The 22,087-nt window shown below is 39.2% G+C and overlaps 1 protein-coding gene across 2 annotated transcripts in view; it reads right to left on the reverse strand.

The window, feature by feature from the left end:
• FSTL5 (follistatin like 5) overlaps positions 1-22,087 on the reverse strand; it is a 530,583-nt gene that overhangs the window by 342,393 nt on the left and 166,103 nt on the right. For both annotated transcript variants that reach the window (XM_075288185.1, XM_075288178.1), the window contains exon 3: positions 20,611-20,644. In XM_075288185.1, the coding sequence (XP_075144286.1) occupies positions 20,611-20,644 (34 nt within the window). The remainder of the gene's footprint in view (positions 1-20,610; positions 20,645-22,087) is intronic.

Consider the following 22,087-nt stretch of genomic DNA (forward strand, 5'->3'; position numbering starts at 1 on the left):
ATATTTTTTAAAGCAAGCTGAGGTGTTTTTCTGTGGGAAATTGCTAAGAAGTACTTTAAAGGGGCCCCAGACACTAAGCACCTGTATAATTTGACATTACTGTCTGCACCTTTAAACCACATGTACTCTAATACCAATTTCATGTTGGATGCCAATGGAGTGGACAGAGTGATTCAAGAGAAACCAAATACCAGCATAGGTGATCATATTTGTTTGACTGTATTTGGATGAAGAAACAGTCTAATCTAACCTGTGCCATTCATAGACACAGCATAATCTGCTTATGGAATATCTATTTTTTTTTTGGAGAAGTCTTCAGTAGTTGATACCTTTATTAATGGCTAACTTAAAAAAAATGATGACATATTGCGAGCTTTTGGGAACTACTAGAATGGTCACTTCATCAGGCTGGTATAACACAATGTCTGAAGGCAAGCATATGTATCTACTAATACTCATAACTATAGTAGGTGATCATTTACCCTCAGTTTCTACCTTTTATACATTTTGTGTCTGTTTTATGTAAAATGATGTACAGTATAACTAGTTTTAACTGCACCTTTATAGAGCATAGTTAGAACTTTCTGTTTTGTTGTTTATACTGTACATGCACACATAAAGGAATGGAGTACATAAAAAAAAACCCACATACTAATGGCCTCCTACCTAGGAGGAGAGAACCAGAGCAGTGTGAATGACCAAAGCCAGCAGTATCACTGAGACATAGCCTAATATTACGGTACTTATGCTGCTATAATACATATTGTAAGACTTTGCATGAGATGTGGCAATGTACAGTAGTTGCATCTCCCAAAAATTCTTTATTATTCCTGAACTGGGCTGTTATCAGGAATTTCAGCACTCTATACTACCAAATTTTTCAGAACCTACCCCTTCAGTCACCCATTTAGTCAATGTCCCTCAGTTCCTTGACACAGCATTATACCTCATTAGTGCCCCTTCACAGTATAATGCCCCATTAAGCACCCTATAAAGTAATACTCTATTTTAGTATTAATTTATTTTCTTGCCCCCAGGAGCCTCGAGCACCTTCATTAGAATTCACTGCAATAAATTATCTTTCATCAGTGTCAGTGAATACTAATAAAGCAGACGGTGTCACTGCTGATATATATTCCATTTCTGATACTCAACCCTTCACCACCCCTACATGCACATTGCTAAAATACTTCTAGGGGATGGAGAATATTTGCTGTAGGGTGATGGTCGGTCATATATAGTAACTAATGATTATAATGCCTGTGCCACTTCCACTGTTACGTCTCTCTGGTAGAAACATGAAGGACTAAGTGCCACAAGCAATGGCACTGCCAACTTTATTAGTGTTAGTTGATACTAACATCAGTGAATAATACAAAGAAAGTGAGTTGACCAGTCATTAGTAGAGGCCATCTCCTGGATGACTAGGCTTACCCTTCCTCCTGGGCTCATGGCACTGGACAGGTGGAGGGTAAATGTATTAGACTCAGACTAGTCATGTAAGGATTGGAGTCAGGGTCAGGCAGTGCAAAGTGACACAGCTGGGAAAGCAACACTGTGCAACTAATGACAAAAGGGGTCGTAGGCCCTGCAGCTATAACTATGCTGTAGATCTGAGATGAGGCAGACCAATGCACTTCCTAAATGAAGTGCGCCTGCCACGACTCCTATTCTACTGTCCAAGCGGTTAGGGTCAGGGAAGAGGAGGCCCTGAAAGTGCTAGGGACTGGAGTCACGAGGGTCACACCTAAACAGAAAGCACAGTGTAAAATGCAATGCAAAACCAAAGACAAAAACAGCATGGAACAAGGGAGGACAACAAGTCCCAGCAAAAACACAGTAGAGAAAGCGAGGTCGGACGAGCAAGAGGTCAAGCCAGGAGATAAGAGTAAAGTACCAAATCGGAAGACAAGGAATAGTCGAATACAAGCCAAGTATACAATAACCAAAACACAGACTGAAAGACACTCAGACAGGTTACTGAAAGAGCAGGAGACCAGAAAAACACAAAGTGAATGGCTGGTAAGGATCCATGCCTGGGTGGGGTTTAAATAGCAGCAGAGAAAACAACCCACAACACCTGTGATGACTAATGGCATGGAGAACTGAGAGCAAGGAAAAGATTTAACCCTTAATCATGTAAGCACAACCAATAGAACTCTTGACTCGTCTCCCGGGGAGTCACCGCACAGCAAGGAGACCACGGCGACTCCGTATTCTGACAAGTCAATGCTATAACAAAAAGGGGTCTGACAACATATATATACATCTCATGATTTTATTTTATGGCTCCAGTCACTGGGACCCTTTCCATTAGGGCTATGACTGGGCCCAACCATTATTGCTCAGATAGTGGCCCTATTCATGAAAACTGAATACAGTAGGAAAGCACCATTGAGTGTATTGTGCAATAATCAATATATGCAATTGGTGTATTACTTCAGCAAGCAAATCAATAAAAGATGGCAAAGTTTGAAGTAAAGTAATGGAACAAAATTGGATAATATTGAGTTCTATTTTAACTCAGATGGACAGTTCCCAATAACACATTATTGTAATAATGATGCTTTTAGCAGGCACCGTCCTAAGGGAAACTTCACTCATATTCTTTTAAAAATGTAATTAGTTGAATTATACATTTTCACATATTTATTAATAACCTTTAATGTATTTTTATTTTACCCAATGAGAACTTGGGTCACTTTTATGAATGCTAGCTCTCATTTATCACCACATGAAATGGAATAACAGGAGTCTTACAATCAACAATTACAGTAATTCAGATGTCTGTGCAGTGCAGGCTATGAGTTTTCTAGCAATTATACGATGAAAGAGAAATGTGAGACCTATGCAGGTTAGCGCAGGGTAATCCAAATTGCTAACTGTATTGTGCAACTCAATACATTTACGGCAAGTAGACTTTATAAAAAAAAGAGAATCCTCTCTTTCTAGTTATAACGATTTTATGAAGAAAACGTATCCATAAAGGGATTATTTCTGCTCCCACGATCCCACATACTCTCCTACAGAATCAGCAGTGCGATGGCCTTTGTCTCATTAACCCATTAAGTGTGCAGTTTAGATTCTTACTTTTTTTAAAAAAAATTCTATCACATTCTAAAGCCATAACTTTTTCTTTATTGTAATGACGTTGATATTAACTTTATTCTGCCAGCCAGTACAATTATGATAATACAGTCCTATGAAAAAGTTTGGGCACCCCTATTAATCTTAATCATTTTTAGTTCTAAATATTTTGGTATTTGCAACAGCCATTTCAGTTTGATATATCTAATAACTGATGGACACAGTAATATTTCAGGATTGAAATGAGGTTTATTGTACTAACAGAAAATGTGCAATATGCATTAAACCAAAATTTGACCGGTGCAAAAGTATGGGCACCTCAACAGAAAAGTGACATTAATATTTAGTAGATCCTCCTTTTGCAAAGATAACAGCCTCTAGTCGCTTCCTGTAGCTTTTAATCAGTTCCTGGATCCTGGATAAAGGTATTTTGGACAAACAATTCAAGTTCAGTTAAGTTAGATGGTCGCCGAGCATGGACAACCCGCTTCAAATCATCCCACAGATGTTCAATGATATTCAGGTCTGGGCACTGGGGTGGCCATTCCAGAACATTGTAATTGTTCCTCTGCATGAATGCCTGAGGATTTGGAGCGGTGTTTTGGATCATTGTCTTGCTGAAATATCCATCCCCGGCGTAACTTCAACTTCGTCACTGATTCTTGAACATTATTCTCAAGAATCTGCTGATACTGAGTGGAATCCATGCGACCCTCAACTTTAACAAGATTCCCGATGCCGGCATTGGCCACACAGCCCCAAAGCATGATGGAACCTCCACCAAATTTTACAGTGGGTAGCATGTGTTTTTCTTGGAATGCTGTTTCTTTTTGGACGCCATGCATAACGGCTTTTTTTATAACCAAACAACTCAATTTTTGTTTCCAAAATGAAGCTGCCTTGTCCAAATATGCTTTTTCATACCTCAGGCAACTCTATTTGTGGCGTACGTGCAGAAACGGCTTCTTTCTCATCACTCTCCCATACAGCTTCTATTTGTGCAAAGTGCGCTGTATAGTTGACCGATGCACAGTGACACCATCTGCAGCAAGATGATGCTGCAGCTCTTTGGAGGTGGTCTGTGGATTGTCCTTGACTGTTCTCACCATTCTTCTTCTCTGCCTTTCTGATATTTTTCTTGGCCTGCCACTTCTGGGCTTAACAAGAACTGTCCCTGTGGTCTTCCATTTCCTTACTATGTTCCTCACAGTGCAAACTGACAGGTTAAATCTCTGAGACAGCTTTTTGTATCCTTCCGCTGAACAACTATGTTGAACAATCTTTGTTTTCAGATCATTTGAGAGTTGTTTTGAGTAGCCCATGATGCCACTCTTCAGAGGAGATTCAAATAGTAGAACAACTTGCAATTGGCCACCTTAAATACCTTTTCTCATGATTGGATACACCTGGCTATGAAGTTCAAAGCTCACTGAGGTTACAAAACCAATTTTGTGCTTCAGTAAGTCAGTAAAAAGTAGTTAGGAGTATTCAAATCAATAAAATGATAAGGGTGCCCATACTTTTGCACCGGTCAAATTTTGGTTTAATGCATATTGCGCATTTTCTGTTAGTACAATAAACCTCATTTCAATCCTGAAATATTACTGTGTCCATCAGTTATTAGATATATCAAACTGAAATGGCTGTTGCAAAGACCAAAATATTTAGAACTAAAAATGATTAAGATTAATAGGGGTGCCCAAACTTTTTCATAGGACTGTATAAGGTTTATGGTATGGGCTAGACATCTTGTGATAGAATATTGTAAAATCATGTACTTTCAAAGCTGATCAGCGTGAGCTAAACATCTCAAGGCAGGTAAAGCCCCATGGAAAGGTAAGGACTTTCTGTATGTATATATAAAAAAATAGACTGTGTGATTTCTTACTCTATAAATACAAATGTAGAAAAGTTTATCCTGACTTCTGCCCTGCATCTTAAGACATAACACAAAAAAAGACAGGGTAAAGTCACAGGGCATATAGTTTAGTATGAAATAAGAAATATTTTTAATACTATATTCTCCCAAAAGGATTCAAAAGGCAGAGAGTTGTGAAATCAGTGGCTGCCATACAAGCACCTATTCCCAATGCCTAAGGTCAATTGTCCATGGGAAGCCAAATTACCTACCATGTGGGAAGAGACCCATGAAAATATGGGGAAACTATCCAAACTCCATGAAGATGGTGCCCTTGATATTAGATACCCAAGATTCCGGAGCTGCAAGGCAACAGTGCTAACCAATGAGACATGTGCTCCCCATTAACATTAACAAATTTTTGACAATTGTAAAAGCCTATGCACAAAATTTATGAAACTGTACAGATAGATTGTGCTAACATTTTGTGAATTTGTCCTGAATTGGTTTCATGAGAAAATCAAGTTGTTAACCAAATAGGAGATCAATTAAAGGTGGATACATCTGTATTGTATGGTATGATATTGTATTGTATTTTATTTTCTTCTGTCCAAAGTTATTTTTTTGTTACGTTACACAGTAAAGTCAACTGAATACTGGGAAAAGTGACTGTAGAAAAAATACTTCTAATCTCTCTGAACTCTCTTATTCTCTGGAAACTGTTTTTCTCATGGGTATCAAAGAGCACAATTCTAACTACCTTTACAGTATATAGTGAACATTTTCAGTTATCCAGACGTAGCTGTACAGAAGCAAAAAATAGTTTCTGTTATCACTTCCAAGAGCTCAGCTAGCATGAAATTTGATAAGACAATTATTATCCAGACCATGAAAGTAGCGAGAGCAAGTACGATGTAGTACTCTCTATAGCAGCAGTGATATTCTTGTGGAGTTACAAGTGTCATCACAGTGTGAACATCTGATTCTTATAAACAGTACACAGACACATTAGTCTTCCTATAAATTGCAACAAAATATATAGTACTTTATTAGGTGACTGGTTGTGACTGCTACCCCCTAAAACTACATAAAGTTATAAAAGAATAAAAGCACACACCAGCATAGTCAACCTCAGTCACCTGAAATAGTTACATATCATAATGACCAAAACTAAATGAGAAATCCACTGTAATAATTTTAGCAGCTGCACATCTGATCTTATGTCACGCAACCACAAGATGTTGTATAACCTTAGTTTTATCCAGGAGCATGTAACTAAATATTAGTGAAAGCCAGAATTCTGGAATGGTGCAAGTAAGTTATAAAGTCATTTTATGAGGTTGCCATTGTGTTATTGTGGCCAGCTACAAAATAACACATCTTGTTTTAATTGATGGATGGAATACACTGCCGCCTTGCTAGCTTGAATAAGGAGGCTCTGCTGTTTCTACTGGCTATGCACATTTTCCCTCGCTGTTAACAAGTAGAATGCTGCTTGTCTTGTATGCAGTATTATTCTGACTACTTTCTCAGTATCTATGAGAACAACATAGATCCTCCCGATCCTCCTGTTTTGTATGCAATCCTCATTTTGTCAGATCCTGTATGCATGAGTAACTGCACATCAACACTTCTTTCCACTAAGCTGCATGTATATAGCCTTGAAATGGTTGCTGGCAAAAGAGAGGTGGAGATGAACATGCAAAAAAGATTTTATGTGTAAACATTACAATTCCAGCCCCATGGCTACTGTTAAAAGCATCCATCTACAATTCATTTTAAGCAAGCTAATGTGGTAGATTCACAATAAAAAGCTCTTTAGTAAGACAAAATAGTTACACTGATCAATGATTAGTATATAGAATATATAGAATCATTTACTTTCTTAGTAATAATTGTAAAGAGATCACATTAACATATTGCTATTTATGTAGTTTTCATAAGCATTAGAGGGGTTAACTCACTCTTAACACTTATCCCTATTCATAGGAGAGGGGAAAGTGATTGTTGGGGATCTGACTGCATTCGGGAATACTCGTAACAAATCAAGAGAGGACCCTATCATATATCACACAAAGCTAAGACAAAAAAGGTCCCTATAGATAAATCCCCATATCTGACTGCTGGCATTCCCAGCTATCATTGCTGAATGTAGACATATGTGCCGAACACACTTATCTGCATATATCCGGCCAATAGGACAGGTAGGTAAAAACACATCTGTACTAGAGATGAGCAAACACTAAAATGTTTGGGGTTCGAAATCCGATTCGAACAGCCGCACACTGTTCGACTGTTCGAACGGGTTTCAAACCCCATTATAGTCTATGGGGGGGGAAATGCTCGTTTCAGGGGTACGCAACATTCGATCAAATTCTACTTACCAAGTCCATGAGTGAGGGTCGGGCTGGATTCTTCTCCATGCGCAGCGTCCCCATGTCCTCTTCCGGCCTTGAATTCACTCTGCTAGGCATCGGGCCTGGGCAGAGCCAACTGCGCATGCCCGCACTACAAGCGGACATGCGCAGTCGGCTCTGCCCAGGCCCGATGCCTGGCAGAGTGAATTCAGAGCCGGAAGAGGATGCGGGACGCTGCGCAGGGAGAAAGGTAAGAGAAGAACCAGCGTTGATTGGCAATGTATTCTGCCAATCAACGCTGGTTCTGCATTGAATCTTAACTTCGAACAACTAGTAGTACTCCATCGAGTACGAGTATTTCCAATACTGTAGTATTCGATCGAACACCTACTCGATCGAGTACTACTTGCTCATCTGTAATCTGTACCTCTTCAGCCAGGACATTGAAGACATTTTGTGGACTAAGAGGACTAGAGAGGTTTATTGAAATCAACTCCCACTGCACAAGAGGATCAACTCCCTCTGCGCAAGGGGACGAGCTGAATGCAAGATGTGCATGTTTAGTGAGGATGCACCAGTGCTCAGTAATACAACAGAGCAAGCAAAGTACATACAGCGGGTGAAGTATTGAATAGAGATGAGCGAGTAGTACTCAATCGAGTAGGTATTCGATTGAATACTACGGTATTTGAAATACTCGTACTCAATGGAGTACCACTCGCTGTTCGAATGTAAAAGTTCGATGCAGAACCAGCATTGATTGGCCGAATACTATACAGTCGGCCAATCAATGCTGGTTCTTCTCCTACCTTTAGAAGTCTTCTCCGTGCAGCTTCCCCGCAGCGTCTTCCGGCTCTTCATTCACTCTGCCAGGCATCGGGCCTGGGCAGAGCTGACTGCGTATGTCCGCTTGTAGTGCGGGCATGCGCAGTCGGCTCTGGCCAGGCCTGATGCCTGGCAGAGTGAACGAAGAGCTAGAGGACGCCGCGGGGACGCTTCAAGGAGAAGACTGCACGGAGGATCCATCCCGACCCTCACTCGTGGACTTGGTAAGTATAATTTGATTGAATGTTGCCTACCCGTGAAACGAGCATTTTCCCCCCATAGACTCTAATAGGATTCAATATTCGATTCCAGTTGTCAAATAGGGGCTACTCGAAATGAATATCGAATCTCGAACATTTTACTGTTCGCTCATCTCTAGTATTGAACACATCACCAAGTTTCAAAGTAAATATATTTTTAAAGGTGCTATTGACATAAAATTCTCAACAGATGTTGGTAAAAACCCATCCAACCCACACAGGCAAAGAAATCAAACCATAGATGTCCATAAATTAAATTATGCGTAATAATGAGAAATGACATGTTCAATACTTATTGCTCCCACTGTAAGTGGCCAGACTTAATGACTTGATCTCCAGTTTAGATAACTAATGTGATTTCTCATGAAACCAATTCACCACAATATTTTGGCATGATAACAAAAGACTTGAAATACTGCAATTCATACCTTCTTCCCACAACTACCTATTACAAAAAAGGTCAGTGTTAGGGTATTAGGCAGAATTTGCATTCTGCATGTGAACACTTCTGCATGATGGGATGCCAGTGCAGTGCATCAGCATCCCGTTGCAGCATTCTGCTCCGTATTAAGCCCAAAATCCGCTCCAAAAACTTACTTTTGACACTTGTCCAGACAATAGGATAGGTACAGGAGGACACATCTGTACACCATGTCTATTTTCATAACTCCAGAGACATAATGAGAAATGTCTACATTAAAGAGAAGCGATCTGAAGAATGGATAAAACCATAAAAGAAACCTGTAGGTGCTTTTTATACTCTAAACTAGTCTTATCACATATAGCATGGTCTTTCCTATGGTGTCCCTCACTAACCTTTCTATTCCTGAAATGTCAGTTTATAAACTTTTGCACCTTAAGGTGGCATAGGCAAATTTACCTTAACTAGTAATGTGAATTGGACTAGTAATGCAGTCATTGAACTAAATTCCAACCTGTGAGTCTGTCAGATAGCGAGGGTATCAAGCAGATGTCTGACTATGAAGGAGACTCCAATCACACTGCACGGGGTGTAAATTAGTGCAATGATTACATGACTAGACGGAGCTGCTCCCTGGGCCCCGATACTACTACGGTAGTTGAGATAAATTTCCATATGGCATATAAGGTTTTAAAAGCTTCTACCTTGACTTTTTAGCAACATGAATCTTAGTGAGAGACACCATAGGAAAGGTCATTACTTGAAGCTACACACAGGGGGAACAGTTTAGGGTGAAAAAATAACTGACAGATTCCTTTTACGTAAGCCCTGTAGAGAGCCTTTGTTTTTTAAATCAGAGGAGGTCCATGGATTACAAACACCATTCTTGTGGCGATCTTACTTTTTCTATTGTAGATCATCATGATTATTTTTTCTCAGTTTTTTTGTCATCCGACAAAAACAATGGCATAAACACAGGTATTTGTTCATCCTTTGATGCCTTTACATTTGTTCTGTAGTATGAATGGATCACATCAATGAAGTCTTCCTAGTTCTACTCAACTCTATTACTGTTATTCATAAGTATCTACTTGGTTCTAGGTGAAGTATGCTACATTCACACTTTTACGTTTTTCCTCACATCTATTACTGTTATTCATAAGTGCGTTCTTTGTTCAGCTTATGTTATATCCAGGGTTGTAATCAAACCAAACTTGTCATTTTCTGCCATGATTTCCCAGTGTGTTATCTGGTTTCCACAGTGACACTACTGTAAAATATGCCATATATTCATTTACAGCTTCTGATGGAAACTTTATGAAGTTATTTCAATTCCGTCGTTGTTTCAGACATCCAGATTCAGTGAGTAAAATACATTTTCCCTGTTGCAAAGTTTAGATTTTTCTATTTGTTAATTATATTGTACAAAGAATTTTGCAATGAAAAGAAATGATGAGGATTATATTGAAGAACTGAAAAAGTCTGGAGTGGGTAGAAACTATTGAAATCATTGAAAGAACAGTGTGCCTTCATGTGCTATTATTTGAAGTGTATAGGCCCCAGGAAATCCTTCACACAGAGGTTATATTCAAGCACAGATCAATGGGACAAGAAATTTATTTGTTTTAACCCTAATAAGTGGCAGAATAACTAATGTACTATCACCAGCTCTGAGATCGGAAATAAAAGAGCACTAGGTTTTCAGCTTTTTCACATAAGAAATAACTAATAGTTTTTTCAGATCACATATTTCTAAATAACTTTGTAACGAGACAGTAATAAATATTTCACATACAAAAGACGCATCACCATTAGAGATGAATGACTCGATTTAGATCAAACTGGATTTGACCAAAATTTACCAAAACCAAATTTTTCAAACCTTTGAGGTTCGTCACCCATAAATCACTATTATATTCTGGGCTTTCTTCAGACCCCAGGGTATAATAATTGGAGCCCCTTGGGGAGGTAAGTAAACATGTACAAGTGACACGTACCTTGTCTCATCTCTTCTTAAAGGGGTTTCCCATCTCAATGATCCTATATATACTGGTAGCTTATGTAAATTGAAGACTTTCCCTAAATATATTGCTTTAGAAATTCTGCTTTATTCTCCTGCTATGTGACCTTATTCCTCCCATTATTTACACAGCGTTGCTATAACCATGGGCCTGGGAGATAGGACAAGCAAGTCACTCACTCAGTGCTGCAGGACAATCTGTTCAGCTAATTGCAGTTTGCTGATAAAGCAAAGTCTGTTATCTCTCTATGTAAACACACACATAACAATGAGCCCATTCTGTACAAGCATCTGCATATTATCTGAGCTGTATAAGTATTGTGAGACTTCTTCAGCCCTTTTAGCAAGAGGGAGGGGCAGAGAGGAGAAATACAGGAAATGAAATGAAAAAACTACAGGCAGACTGCTGAGACACTGAGATGGGAAAACCCCTTTAACATCCTCAAAGTGTCTAGAGGTTCTCCTACATCATGGGTCAAAGTGTTGTGACATCAGTATGCCCCAATGAATAGTGAGACCCAAACAGAGGCCTTAGTAGTGACTTTAGGGTGTGTGACTTTAGCCATAGTCCAGAAGAGGTGAGGAAAGGTGAGTATAACTGTACAATATTAACACTTTCAGTTCACGCCAAACAAGTTTGGTCTGAAACCAACTGAAGGGCCGAATTTCACAAATATTTGTCAAAAATAATCCTGTGAGGTTTGCCAAAATTTAATCATTGTCTATGTAGTAACAATTGCAATTGATTAACATTTCTGCTACCCAGTGCTATCTATCTGTTCTTCTATCCATGGATTCACAGAGAACTTTAACCTCCATGTCAATTCTAGGTTTTCGCTTCCTGGTTATTTATTCTGTATGATCTTATTGTTATTACAGTATACACTGAAAGCCATTATCAGCATGGCTCAGTTAATCTAAGCTAGACAATAAACTGATACACTTTACTTAAACCCTGGGTTGACTGACAATTTGCCTGCTTTACTCTTTACAACACAACATACTTGGCTTTCATTCCATCATTCAGTGATATCCCTTCTCTGTAAGTTATGAGACATTTTATGTTTGCTATATACCATAAAAAGTACACTATCATGTATATGTGGTAACAGAAAAAAGGAAGCAGCACTCCAAATATTAACAATTGTAAAAAAGTGTTTCTATGATCCAAGGTCTATGGATTAAAGAAACACTCTTTGCATTCTTGAATACTTTATTTGCTGTTTCTTTTTCCCCTTTACTATTTATGTGAGATCTATTGACTGTTGCCCTATAGCAGTGCACCTGGGACCTTGTAAGGTTTCATATGTGTTGCCCTGGACTTTCTGTTTTTGTTATCATGTAGATGTTTGAAACAAATCCTGCTGAAATCCTTCAAAACTGTGTGCAAGTGTAACTAGAAGAATTGATACTGTTTTCAAGGCAAAGGAGGTAGGAGGGTCACACCAAATATTGATTGGATTTAGATTTCTCTTTTGTTCATACATTTCATATTGTTAATGGACAAAAATAAACTATAAACACTAGTTATACTTTTTCATACATAACTAAATGTTTGCACAGTACTGTATAACAGTGGTCAATTACTAGATAGGTATATAATAAGTTATATACTGTAGATATCTTTTAGAATTTAAAGAAACAATGCAAGTAAAATTGAAGTCTAAAAGGGTAAGGTTTTAGTGTTCGCTATATCTTCGTGTCATGCACCACCTCACAGACCCTTGAAATAATATAGTGTATTTTCATAGCAACATATATGTGACCACAAACAGATTCTCTCTACCTGCTACGCTACTCTCCTATACCATGGGTATTGTGCTTTAATCCCTGCCCTCAAAGTGCTTTGCTGGCCCTTTAAGAACCTGTGAAATCCTGTAATGTGTTCCAAACAACACCCTAAACCTGTAAGCTATTCCTCCACTGTAAAGAAGGATCCTTGTTTGTTTGTTCCTGTGAAGATGTGTTTCTTTGATGTTATTCTGATTTTCTGTAGTTTGATCTCTGCTTGTTTAGTCAACTCGAAACATGTTTTGTCTCTTCAGAGTTGCTTTTTTTTTTTTATCTCATTGACCGTGTGTTGTCTGCCCTGACTTGAACTAGTTACCATCATACAAAGACAAATGGACAAAAACACAGAGCGACACAATAGTGTAGATTTGAATTGGGGAAGATCAAAATCAATTAGAAATGTAAGACCATTTGGCCTCTCATCTTTTGAGGTTGTGATGATGTCACAACAACCAAAAAACTTAGAACTAAGCAAAATGTGGGTGAGAGTGGCAGCAGGATTCCACTGGTGTCACCAGAGAACCAGGATATACTGAAGAGAATGGAAGTGTTACCACTAAACACCAAGGAGAGTGGACTATGCCCACTGGTCAGAGGATGAAAGATGGAGGATAGTCGAATGTAATAACCGCAACTTTTTTATTGACAACAGCACAATGTTTCGGGTGAATAAAGGCCCTTTTGAAGGGCATATACTGACAAATAAAACCAACCCCAAAAAAACATACACATCCTTAATAATAAACATCTTATAAGAGAAGAATAAATATAAAGAAATAAATGGAATCACACATACAAACCTGCACATACAAAGCGACCCACAAGGCATTGGAGTGAATAGGGGCTTCATTTCCACACTGATTCTAAGGCGAGTTATCGCGCCAGAATCAGCGCCAACTTCTTCCATGTGAATGCCCCCTAAACGTTAAAAAGTTTTAGCCGCACAACACTCTGTTTAGAAGGCTTTTTCAAGCTTTTTACAAGACTCCCTTTGAAGACTTCATCACAGATTCTTTCATATTTGCCAGAAAAAAAAACAAAGTATACAGCACTTTACTCCAGTAAAATGGCAGACACCATCACAGAACCCATGGGACACCATCATAAATTATAAAAGTTATGAGGCCTATCAAGCGATAGATCTGGCTCTCCATCATTTTCATTGTTCTATTCCTATAACAGAAGAGAAGACAGGAAATGACAATGGAGATGTTCAGGAAAACAGATCAAAGCCTGGTCAATGCTGTTTTGTTCAGAGGCTGACTGTATGTATTTGTGTTTAGAAAACCACACGTATTATTATATCTATGAGATTTATTTATAAATCGATAAAAATATGTAATTGTAAAAAAAAAAAAAAGGCAGACAAAAAGATTGCTCATGCAAAGGATAAATTTGCAGTCCTTCACTCTCAGTTAAAGCTTACTGCTAAGTCTGCCAGAAAGTTTGATTTGTTTTCACTAAAGCACTTGCGAGGAGCTGAATGACCTCTTTGTTACAGAGGAATGCATCTGTTCCCTCCACAAGAGCAGCTTTTTTTCCTCTTTCAAAATAAAGTTTTTGCATGCTGTCAGCATAGCTGCTTGGTGCAACATAGCGTATGAATGATGAATTCTGTGTTCATAAATCACCAAACCTCTAAATAATGCTGGAAATGGATTTTCCTAAAACCAAAGTAGGAATAATGCCCAGAATTAACCATCTGTGTGAAGTACATTGCACGGTTTGAAGGGGCTTTCTAGGAGTTTTTTTTTTAAATGGTGATATAAATAAATATGTGATGGGGGGGGGGGGGCGACAGTAAGCTGTCACATAGATCAGTTGTTTGGGGCTGTATCCAATCCCTTCACTAGTGTACAGAGCAGGAATAGGATAGCTCTGTACCTTGTACCACCAGCTGAGATGTAGTAATGCTACCTGGCCACTATATGGAATACTGAGTCATCTGCTTCTGGCTCTGTGCATTGTATAGTACAACAATTGGATGAAGCTGGGGGCAACAGTGTCTCAGTGGTTAGCACTGTCTGCAGCCTTGCAGAACTGGAGTCCTAGGTTTGAATCCCGCCAGGAAAAATATCTGCAAGGAGTTTGTATGTTCTCCCTTTGTTTGCATGGATTATGGGGATTATATGGGGCTCACAATCTACATTAAAAAAATAAATTAAATTAAAAACCCGTGCATACACTTGCTGTCCATTTTTTCAAACTACTAGAAAAGACCTGCATGTAGGATTTTTTTCTTTCTGCTTGAAAAAATGGACATGGGTGTAAATGGACACTTAAGGACACAAACGGACACTAAGGGACACCAAAGGACTACATATAAAATTAAATGTAACGGGCACAGCTATTGTCCGTTGCTAAAATCTTAAAAGGACAGGAGCCACGGACACTGCTGTCGGACACCAACGGTAGTGTGAACGCCCCCTTAACAATTAAGGTTTGCTTGAGAAAAGCTTAAAGCTGGGGCCCCATGTTGCAAAATCCGGTGCATTTTACATTACCTGCAAAATGGATGGGATTCTGGCTAATCCCATCCACACATTGCAGAAAAAAATCGGTAGCGGAAAAGCTGAAATTTTAAACACACCTGCGTTTTTGAAAATCGCAGTCTGTTAATTATACTTATGGAAATTCTGGTGTTTCCATTTAGGTATAATAGGGGCAGAAGGACTAGAGGAAAATGCTACAGACTTTTAGTGAAACATTCTGTGGAAAAGAAAAGCAATACATTTTCACCATGGTCTTTTGCGAAGTGTTTTTTGGATGCGGCTCTCTACATGGGGCCTTAGCCTAAAAAGGATTTCCACTCAAAATAGTTAATCAGACAATATAGCAGTAGATACTGCTGTGATAATGATGTTACTTTTTCTACTTAGATACAAATGTGTGGACTGGACAGGTAGTAACATTACAACCCATTGGGTAGCCACTCATATACAAATATAACATATACATTTTCAGACGGAGCAATGCATTTTTTCAAATAAGTATTGCCATTTTTTGGTCTAGATGTGGCGGCCATTTTTGAACAGAAAATACAGCCACATTAGTTGTCATTTATGAGAATTTGTTTCTCACGGTATTACTATTATGTTTGATTATTAGTTCTATTTAGAGCACCATTAATTCTATAGCACTTTACCTATGAAAATGGGCTTACATATATAAAAATAAAAATATCCAAAATAAACCAAGTAACATGATAGCTTTTTGGTAAAGGGGGGGGGGGGAGACCCTGACAGCAAGTAAAATCTGTAATAGAAGAAGGAAATAGACAGTAGTGTAGGTAAGTGTAGTAGATGTTCACATGACATTGTAGTAGCAAGAGTTATTGCAGGCTATAGACTCTCTTGTTACTTGTGATGGATACAAGGGTGTAGGGGACAGTGGGAAGTATTGGGATAGTGAGTTTGAGAATATGGAGAATATACAGGAGAATCCTGAATAGATACAGTAAAATGAGAGTGAAGAAGAAGGTCTTGTGAGAATTAGAGATAACCTGTGGGGAGGTCAGAGTCATATAGAAGGGACAGGTCATGAATGGCCTTGTATCTAGGCATTAAAACTTTAAACTGGATGGATAGAGTGCAATGGGTAGCCAGTGAAGGGATTGACAAGGGAGAGAGGCAGATAAGAACAAGAGGATGGGTGAATTAACCAGGCAACAGACTTTAAGGCAAAGGCCCCACGGGACATCCCGTAGCAATTAAGCGCTGCTGGAAAAACCATGGCGGCAACACATTGCGGTTCTTCCCACAGTGATTTAAACAGAAAGTTTGCAGAGTTTTCCTCTGAGGACTTTCTGTTACGATTATACCTATGGAGAAATCGCCAGCATTTCCATAGATATAATTGACATACTGCAATTTCCAAAACCACGCCAGTTTTGGAAGTCACAGCGTGTCTGCACCACAGTTTTTACCACAAAGTGGGGATGGATTTTGTTAGAATCCCATCCACTTTGCACTTACTGTGATTTTCCTTCACGTGGGGCCGGCCTATGAGACTACTAGAGAAGAGCAAAAACATTAGATAGGAGAAGTATGTTGCAGTAATCCAGACGTAAGGTGATGAGAGTATGCACTAGTATTTTGTAGACTCACATTTGAGGAAAGAGCAGATTGAGTGTTTTTGACTAGTAGGCGGCAGGATTTGAAGGAGAGAGGACTAAAATATGATGAAAATGTGGCTAAAAAAGGCACATTAATAAAAACTAATTCAATGGATTTAAATAATATGAATACAATTCCCATTACCACATTTGCAAAAATAGCAATCTCAAATTAATAGAAAATATTGATATCTATGTGACTAAAACCATCAGAATTACCAGTCTATGATTGCAGATCTATCTACTGACGTAGAACAACATTGAATAAATATGTACTGAAATATGCAAACACAAATCCACATCGTATCCTAGTATTACTCCCTTAGAAAGTATAAACCTCTTTTTTGCTTCATATGGTTTTTATAACATTGCATGGAACTGTTGTGACGCTTATACAGCAACACATGGCAGGGATTCGCAACACTGACTTCTTTGTCACAAGAGCCTTGAAACTAAAATGTTATGAAGCTCTTGGTGTGCTAGATGACATGTGTTGCTTTGTATGCTCTTTAAATTTGATATTTTTGGTAGTGACCATGCAGTGTTTCAATATGCCTGGGATAAACTATACGCTTGATCTACACAGGCCAATTCTGAGGTTTTGCTTCAATAGTCAAATTAGATAAGATGGAGGATTTTAAGTGTGTGGCATGACTGAGTATATAACTACAGGATATTTTTGGCCAGGAGACAGCTATGTACAAAACTTGTATGCTTTATCCATATCGGACTACAGTAATACATTTGAGTTTAATTACGTACCATTTTCTGTCTTTAGGTTGGGGCCCCACGGGACGGAAACACCGTCATTTGCCCATGGCGGGAACGCCGCAGAAAAAATCATGGCGTTTTACAGTACAAGCAAAGTGGAGGGGATTTTAGCAAATCCCATGCCCACTTTGCAGTAAAAACTGCCATGCAGACATGCCACGATTTCCAAAACAGCAGTTTTGGAAATCACATGTCAACGATACCTATGGAAATGTTGTCAGTTTTCCCATAAGTATAATTGTAAAAGAAGGTCCGCGTAGAAAAACTCTGTAAACTCTCTGTTTAAAGGAAGAACAGTGATGCGCTTTTTAGCTGTGGGATGTCCCGTGGGGCCTTAACCTCTGACTTAACAAATTTGTTGGCCTTGCCCAACCCTACAAGAGTCTGCCTGCTTTTGTCAAAAGTGGCAAGAAAGGGGAGAAAGTTGCAAATTTTACTGCAAATACACCATGAATCAGCATTTGTAATAGTATTACACAAAGAAATTGAAGATGAAGTCCTTTTAAAATTGAATGTGATAAGATGCTGTATCTTAAAAACTTGCTACAAAAGCCATGAAAAGCAGCTGAAAAAAAAGTCAAGATCAAGAGGGCTGGAAGTGTTTACTTAATTTGTTAGCTATCCAGGCACAAAGGGCTACTTGCATAACACCCTTAATAAATTCCCCCTAGTGAGGCTTAAAAGTCACTGGAGCTCTAAATTGAACACTCATATTACACAGAGCAGAGAGACCGTGTGTGAGAAAGAAGGAAAGAGGAGAGATGGAAAGGCTATCTGCATATCCAAACAGATATACATGACGGTTTGCAATATTTAGGCTGAGAAAACCTGTGGAGCTCACCCTGAACACTGGACTCTTTGCTAGGTCATTTAAGGGGTTTGTATGGATATTTGCTAATGATGACCTATCCTTAAAGAGGACCTTTCACCTCCTGGGGCATATGTGGTTTTATATACCGCTAAAAAGCTAACAGTGTGCTGAAGTCAGTGCACTAACGGCTTTCATGTTTTGTGCCCCGGTGAAGAGCTATTGGTGCCAGTACCATAGCTCTTCACTGTCAGAAGGACATTTCTGACAGTCAGTCAGGAACGCCCTTCCTCACAGTAGCGTCTATTGCACTGTACTGTCAGAGGTGGCGCTGAGTGGTGAGGAATGCCCCCCCACTCCTGATAGTACTCGTCCATAGATGAGTACTGGGAGGTGTTCCTCATCGCTCAGCGTCATGGCCGGGTTGGTAAAAAACGCTCCCTCTCACGGTATAGCGCAATAGACGCTACTGTGAGGAAGGGCATTCCTGACTGACTGTCAGAAATGCTCTTTGGACAGTAACGAGCTATAGTGCCGACACCGATAGCTCTTCACTGGGGGCACAGAACGTGAAAGCTGATTTCAGCGCACTGTTGGCTTTCTAGCAGTGTATTATACCACATGGGCCCCTGCGGTGAAAGGTCCTCTTTAAGATTATCATCATCATCATCAGATTGGTGGGGATCTGTCACCTGGCATTCCTAACAATTAAGTGATCTTGGAGATACTGACACTGTGCAGAAACATATGGCACCATCCACTTTTTAGTTGCCATTCTAGATTACTGCAGCTCAGCCTCCATTCAAGTAAATAGAAGATGAACTATAGTAGTTTGGCAGTGTCACTACCCAGTGAATGGTACCAACTGCTGGTGGCTTCATCCACTATATAGTTCTGGTGCTGTCAGCTCCTCGATTCGTCTGATATACAAGTGTGCCAGAGTTGGATCTCCACCAATCTTATATTGATAATCCATCCTAAAGATAGGTCGTCAACATCAAATGTCCAGAAAACCTCCTTAAGACTCCTTTCCATTCGGGGAGTCTGTTAGGGGAACCTCCATAACGGAAACCTAATCTGCATAAGAAAGTGGTTACTTTGGGAAACCAGCAGACCCCATAGACTATAATGAGGTCCGTGTGGTTTCTGCTCAGTTTCTGCATTAAAAAAGCAGAAAGAAAAGTGCTGCTTGCATGACTTTTCTCTGCATTTTTCATGCGGAGAGGGGAATGGAATAGCCTGGATGAAGATGTAAGGGTGCATGCACACTACGTAACGCCGGGCGTGTATGAGAGCCGTACACGCCGGCATTACGGCAGACTGCCAAACACTTCCCATTCACTTCAATGGGAGCGCTTGTAACAGCGGCGTTTACGAGCGCTCCCATTGAAGTGAATGGGAAGTGTTCGGCAGTCTGCCGTAATGCCGGCGTGTACGGCTCTCATACACGCCCGGCGTTACGTAGTGTGCATGCACCCTAACTGGGCCTAAGTTTTATATCACACTTGCAGGATTATTGCAGAAAGTTTTATTCCATCCCATTCATCTGAATAGACCTGCATGTGCTTGCTGCCATCTGCCACATGTGGATATCCTCTAAGTAGGCACAGAATGTCAGCGGGGGAGGGGAATCAGTGCTCCAGAGTGTTGGAAACATCATTGTAGACATTGTTCCTGAGCTCAGGGGAAAAAAGGATCATTTATAAAAAGGAAAATCACTGAAAATTTGATCATACAGGTGACAGAATAATATGGTCAGAAATACGGCTTCTACTGTTAAGTAGACTCACATAAAGGCTTATGTTAAAAATTCTCTTTTATGTATTCTACTTTATATAGTATCTCAGCTTGGGGACCCCATTTCCAATATAAGCATACTATAAAGTGACAATAGTGGAATTAAATAAACCTCTTTTATAGAACCTGGATAAAGCCTTTTACGTTTGTTCCTCCGTAATCCTTTCAGGAAATATTTTAGTAAAAAAGTCAAAGCGTTTCATACAAGCATTCAAAATTTATATGTAAGTAAATGGTAGTCATTTATAACAGTTGTTTCTCTATACTGTACTTATGTCAATAGCAATAAAAGACCAGTTTTCCTACTGTGACACTGGATTGAATTGAGTGTTTTCTGGGCACAATGCCTAGAGTTCAGTTAGTTAACCAACATTCACAACTGAGAAGCAAAATTGTTTCCATTGCACAAACAGACATGTAAACGAGTCTCTATTGTTATATCTGAATTAGCAAAGTTGACATCCTATATGTTAATTTGATCATCTAGGAAAACGAACCTACCTTTATTCCTTGTGACTTCGTGATTTCTGTCTTGCTGGAAGTAAAAAAAGACAAATAACAATTAGATATATCAGGAAATTCCCCGTCTGTTTATATGTATAGCTTTTCATCTATTTTAGATGTAACAAAATATTATATGATGGGCAAACACTAATATTGAAGAGAGAATTATACAAATTTGAAGCAAGATAAAAGTATGAATAAAAGGAACATGGACAAAACTGAGACACAAGGCCCCGTTCACATCTGCATTTGGGTTTCCATTCAGGGAGTGCACTTGGGGTCCCTCGCGAACAGAAACCTATACGCATTAAAAAGAGGTTACCTAATTTAACCACACAGACCCCATAGACTATAATGGGGTCTGTGTGGTTTCCGCACGGTGTCCACATGAATGATGCGGAGAGAAAAGTGCTGCTTGCTTTACTTTTCTCTCTGCATGTTTCGTGCAGAAACCGAGCAGAAACCACACAGATCTCATTATATGGGGTCCGTGTGGTTTCTTAGATAACTTCTTTTTAATGCATATAAGTTTCCACTCAGGGGTCCCCAAGTGGACTCCCCTTATGGAATTCCAAACACAGATGTGAAACTGGACCTAAGATTTAGACAGGGCAAAAATTGTCAGCTTTATCACAGTTGCTCATTCTGGATGATCTGCTGCATCTTTAGTCTGGTTTAGTCTAAATGTATACTGTACTTATTACCTGACTTACTCAATGCCAGAATCTTGCATCAGGATTTTGGCTCAATTATGGTGCACAGTGTTGCATCTTAAGCCACTCCCCATTTACAGCAAGTCATACCACTTTCCCACTAACTTATACCCCATTATCAGACAAGGCGTACAAAGATTTTTGGTTTTTTTTTTATAAATAAGGTTTTGAAGTCTCAGTGAGATCTCATTTACAAAGAATATGCCAACTGTGGTTACATGATTAAATGGTTAGCACTCTCTGAATTCAGCAATACACTTTCAGTAAGACCTCATTTACAACAATGATTTTGGAATAATCCTATGTCACAAGATACAGGCATTATCTTCTGTATCTTCTGTATAAGAGGTTGTCTGATGACATTTTGATTTTGTAAGAAGGGTCGAAGGAGCTTCTTTTTTATTTTGACACTTTCTCAAAATTAGTTAGGATTAAGGTTTTCTTAAGACAAATAAATCTATTTTCCCGTAATAGTTTTAGGTCTCAGTATACAAACAGGTTTTACGGAAACCCACATCTTCAAGCCTGATATACTGGAATAGCTAACAGCCTTCATTGATCAGAAAAGGTTTTCCAGCTGGTCAATACCTGATGGCAGGGAGAAACTGGCCTCAGGAAATAACTTCCAAAAAGGATTGTGACAGCCGGCATATATATGGATCAAAAACTGTGGATATCCTAACAAGATCACAAAACAAGTATACCATAGGGTATGTCACACATCACATACAGAGATATTAACCTCACATAGAGTAAATGCA

The sequence above is a fragment of the Leptodactylus fuscus genome, chromosome 1 (genome assembly GCF_031893055.1).
Source record: "Leptodactylus fuscus isolate aLepFus1 chromosome 1, aLepFus1.hap2, whole genome shotgun sequence".
NCBI lineage: Eukaryota > Metazoa > Chordata > Amphibia > Anura > Leptodactylidae > Leptodactylus > Leptodactylus fuscus.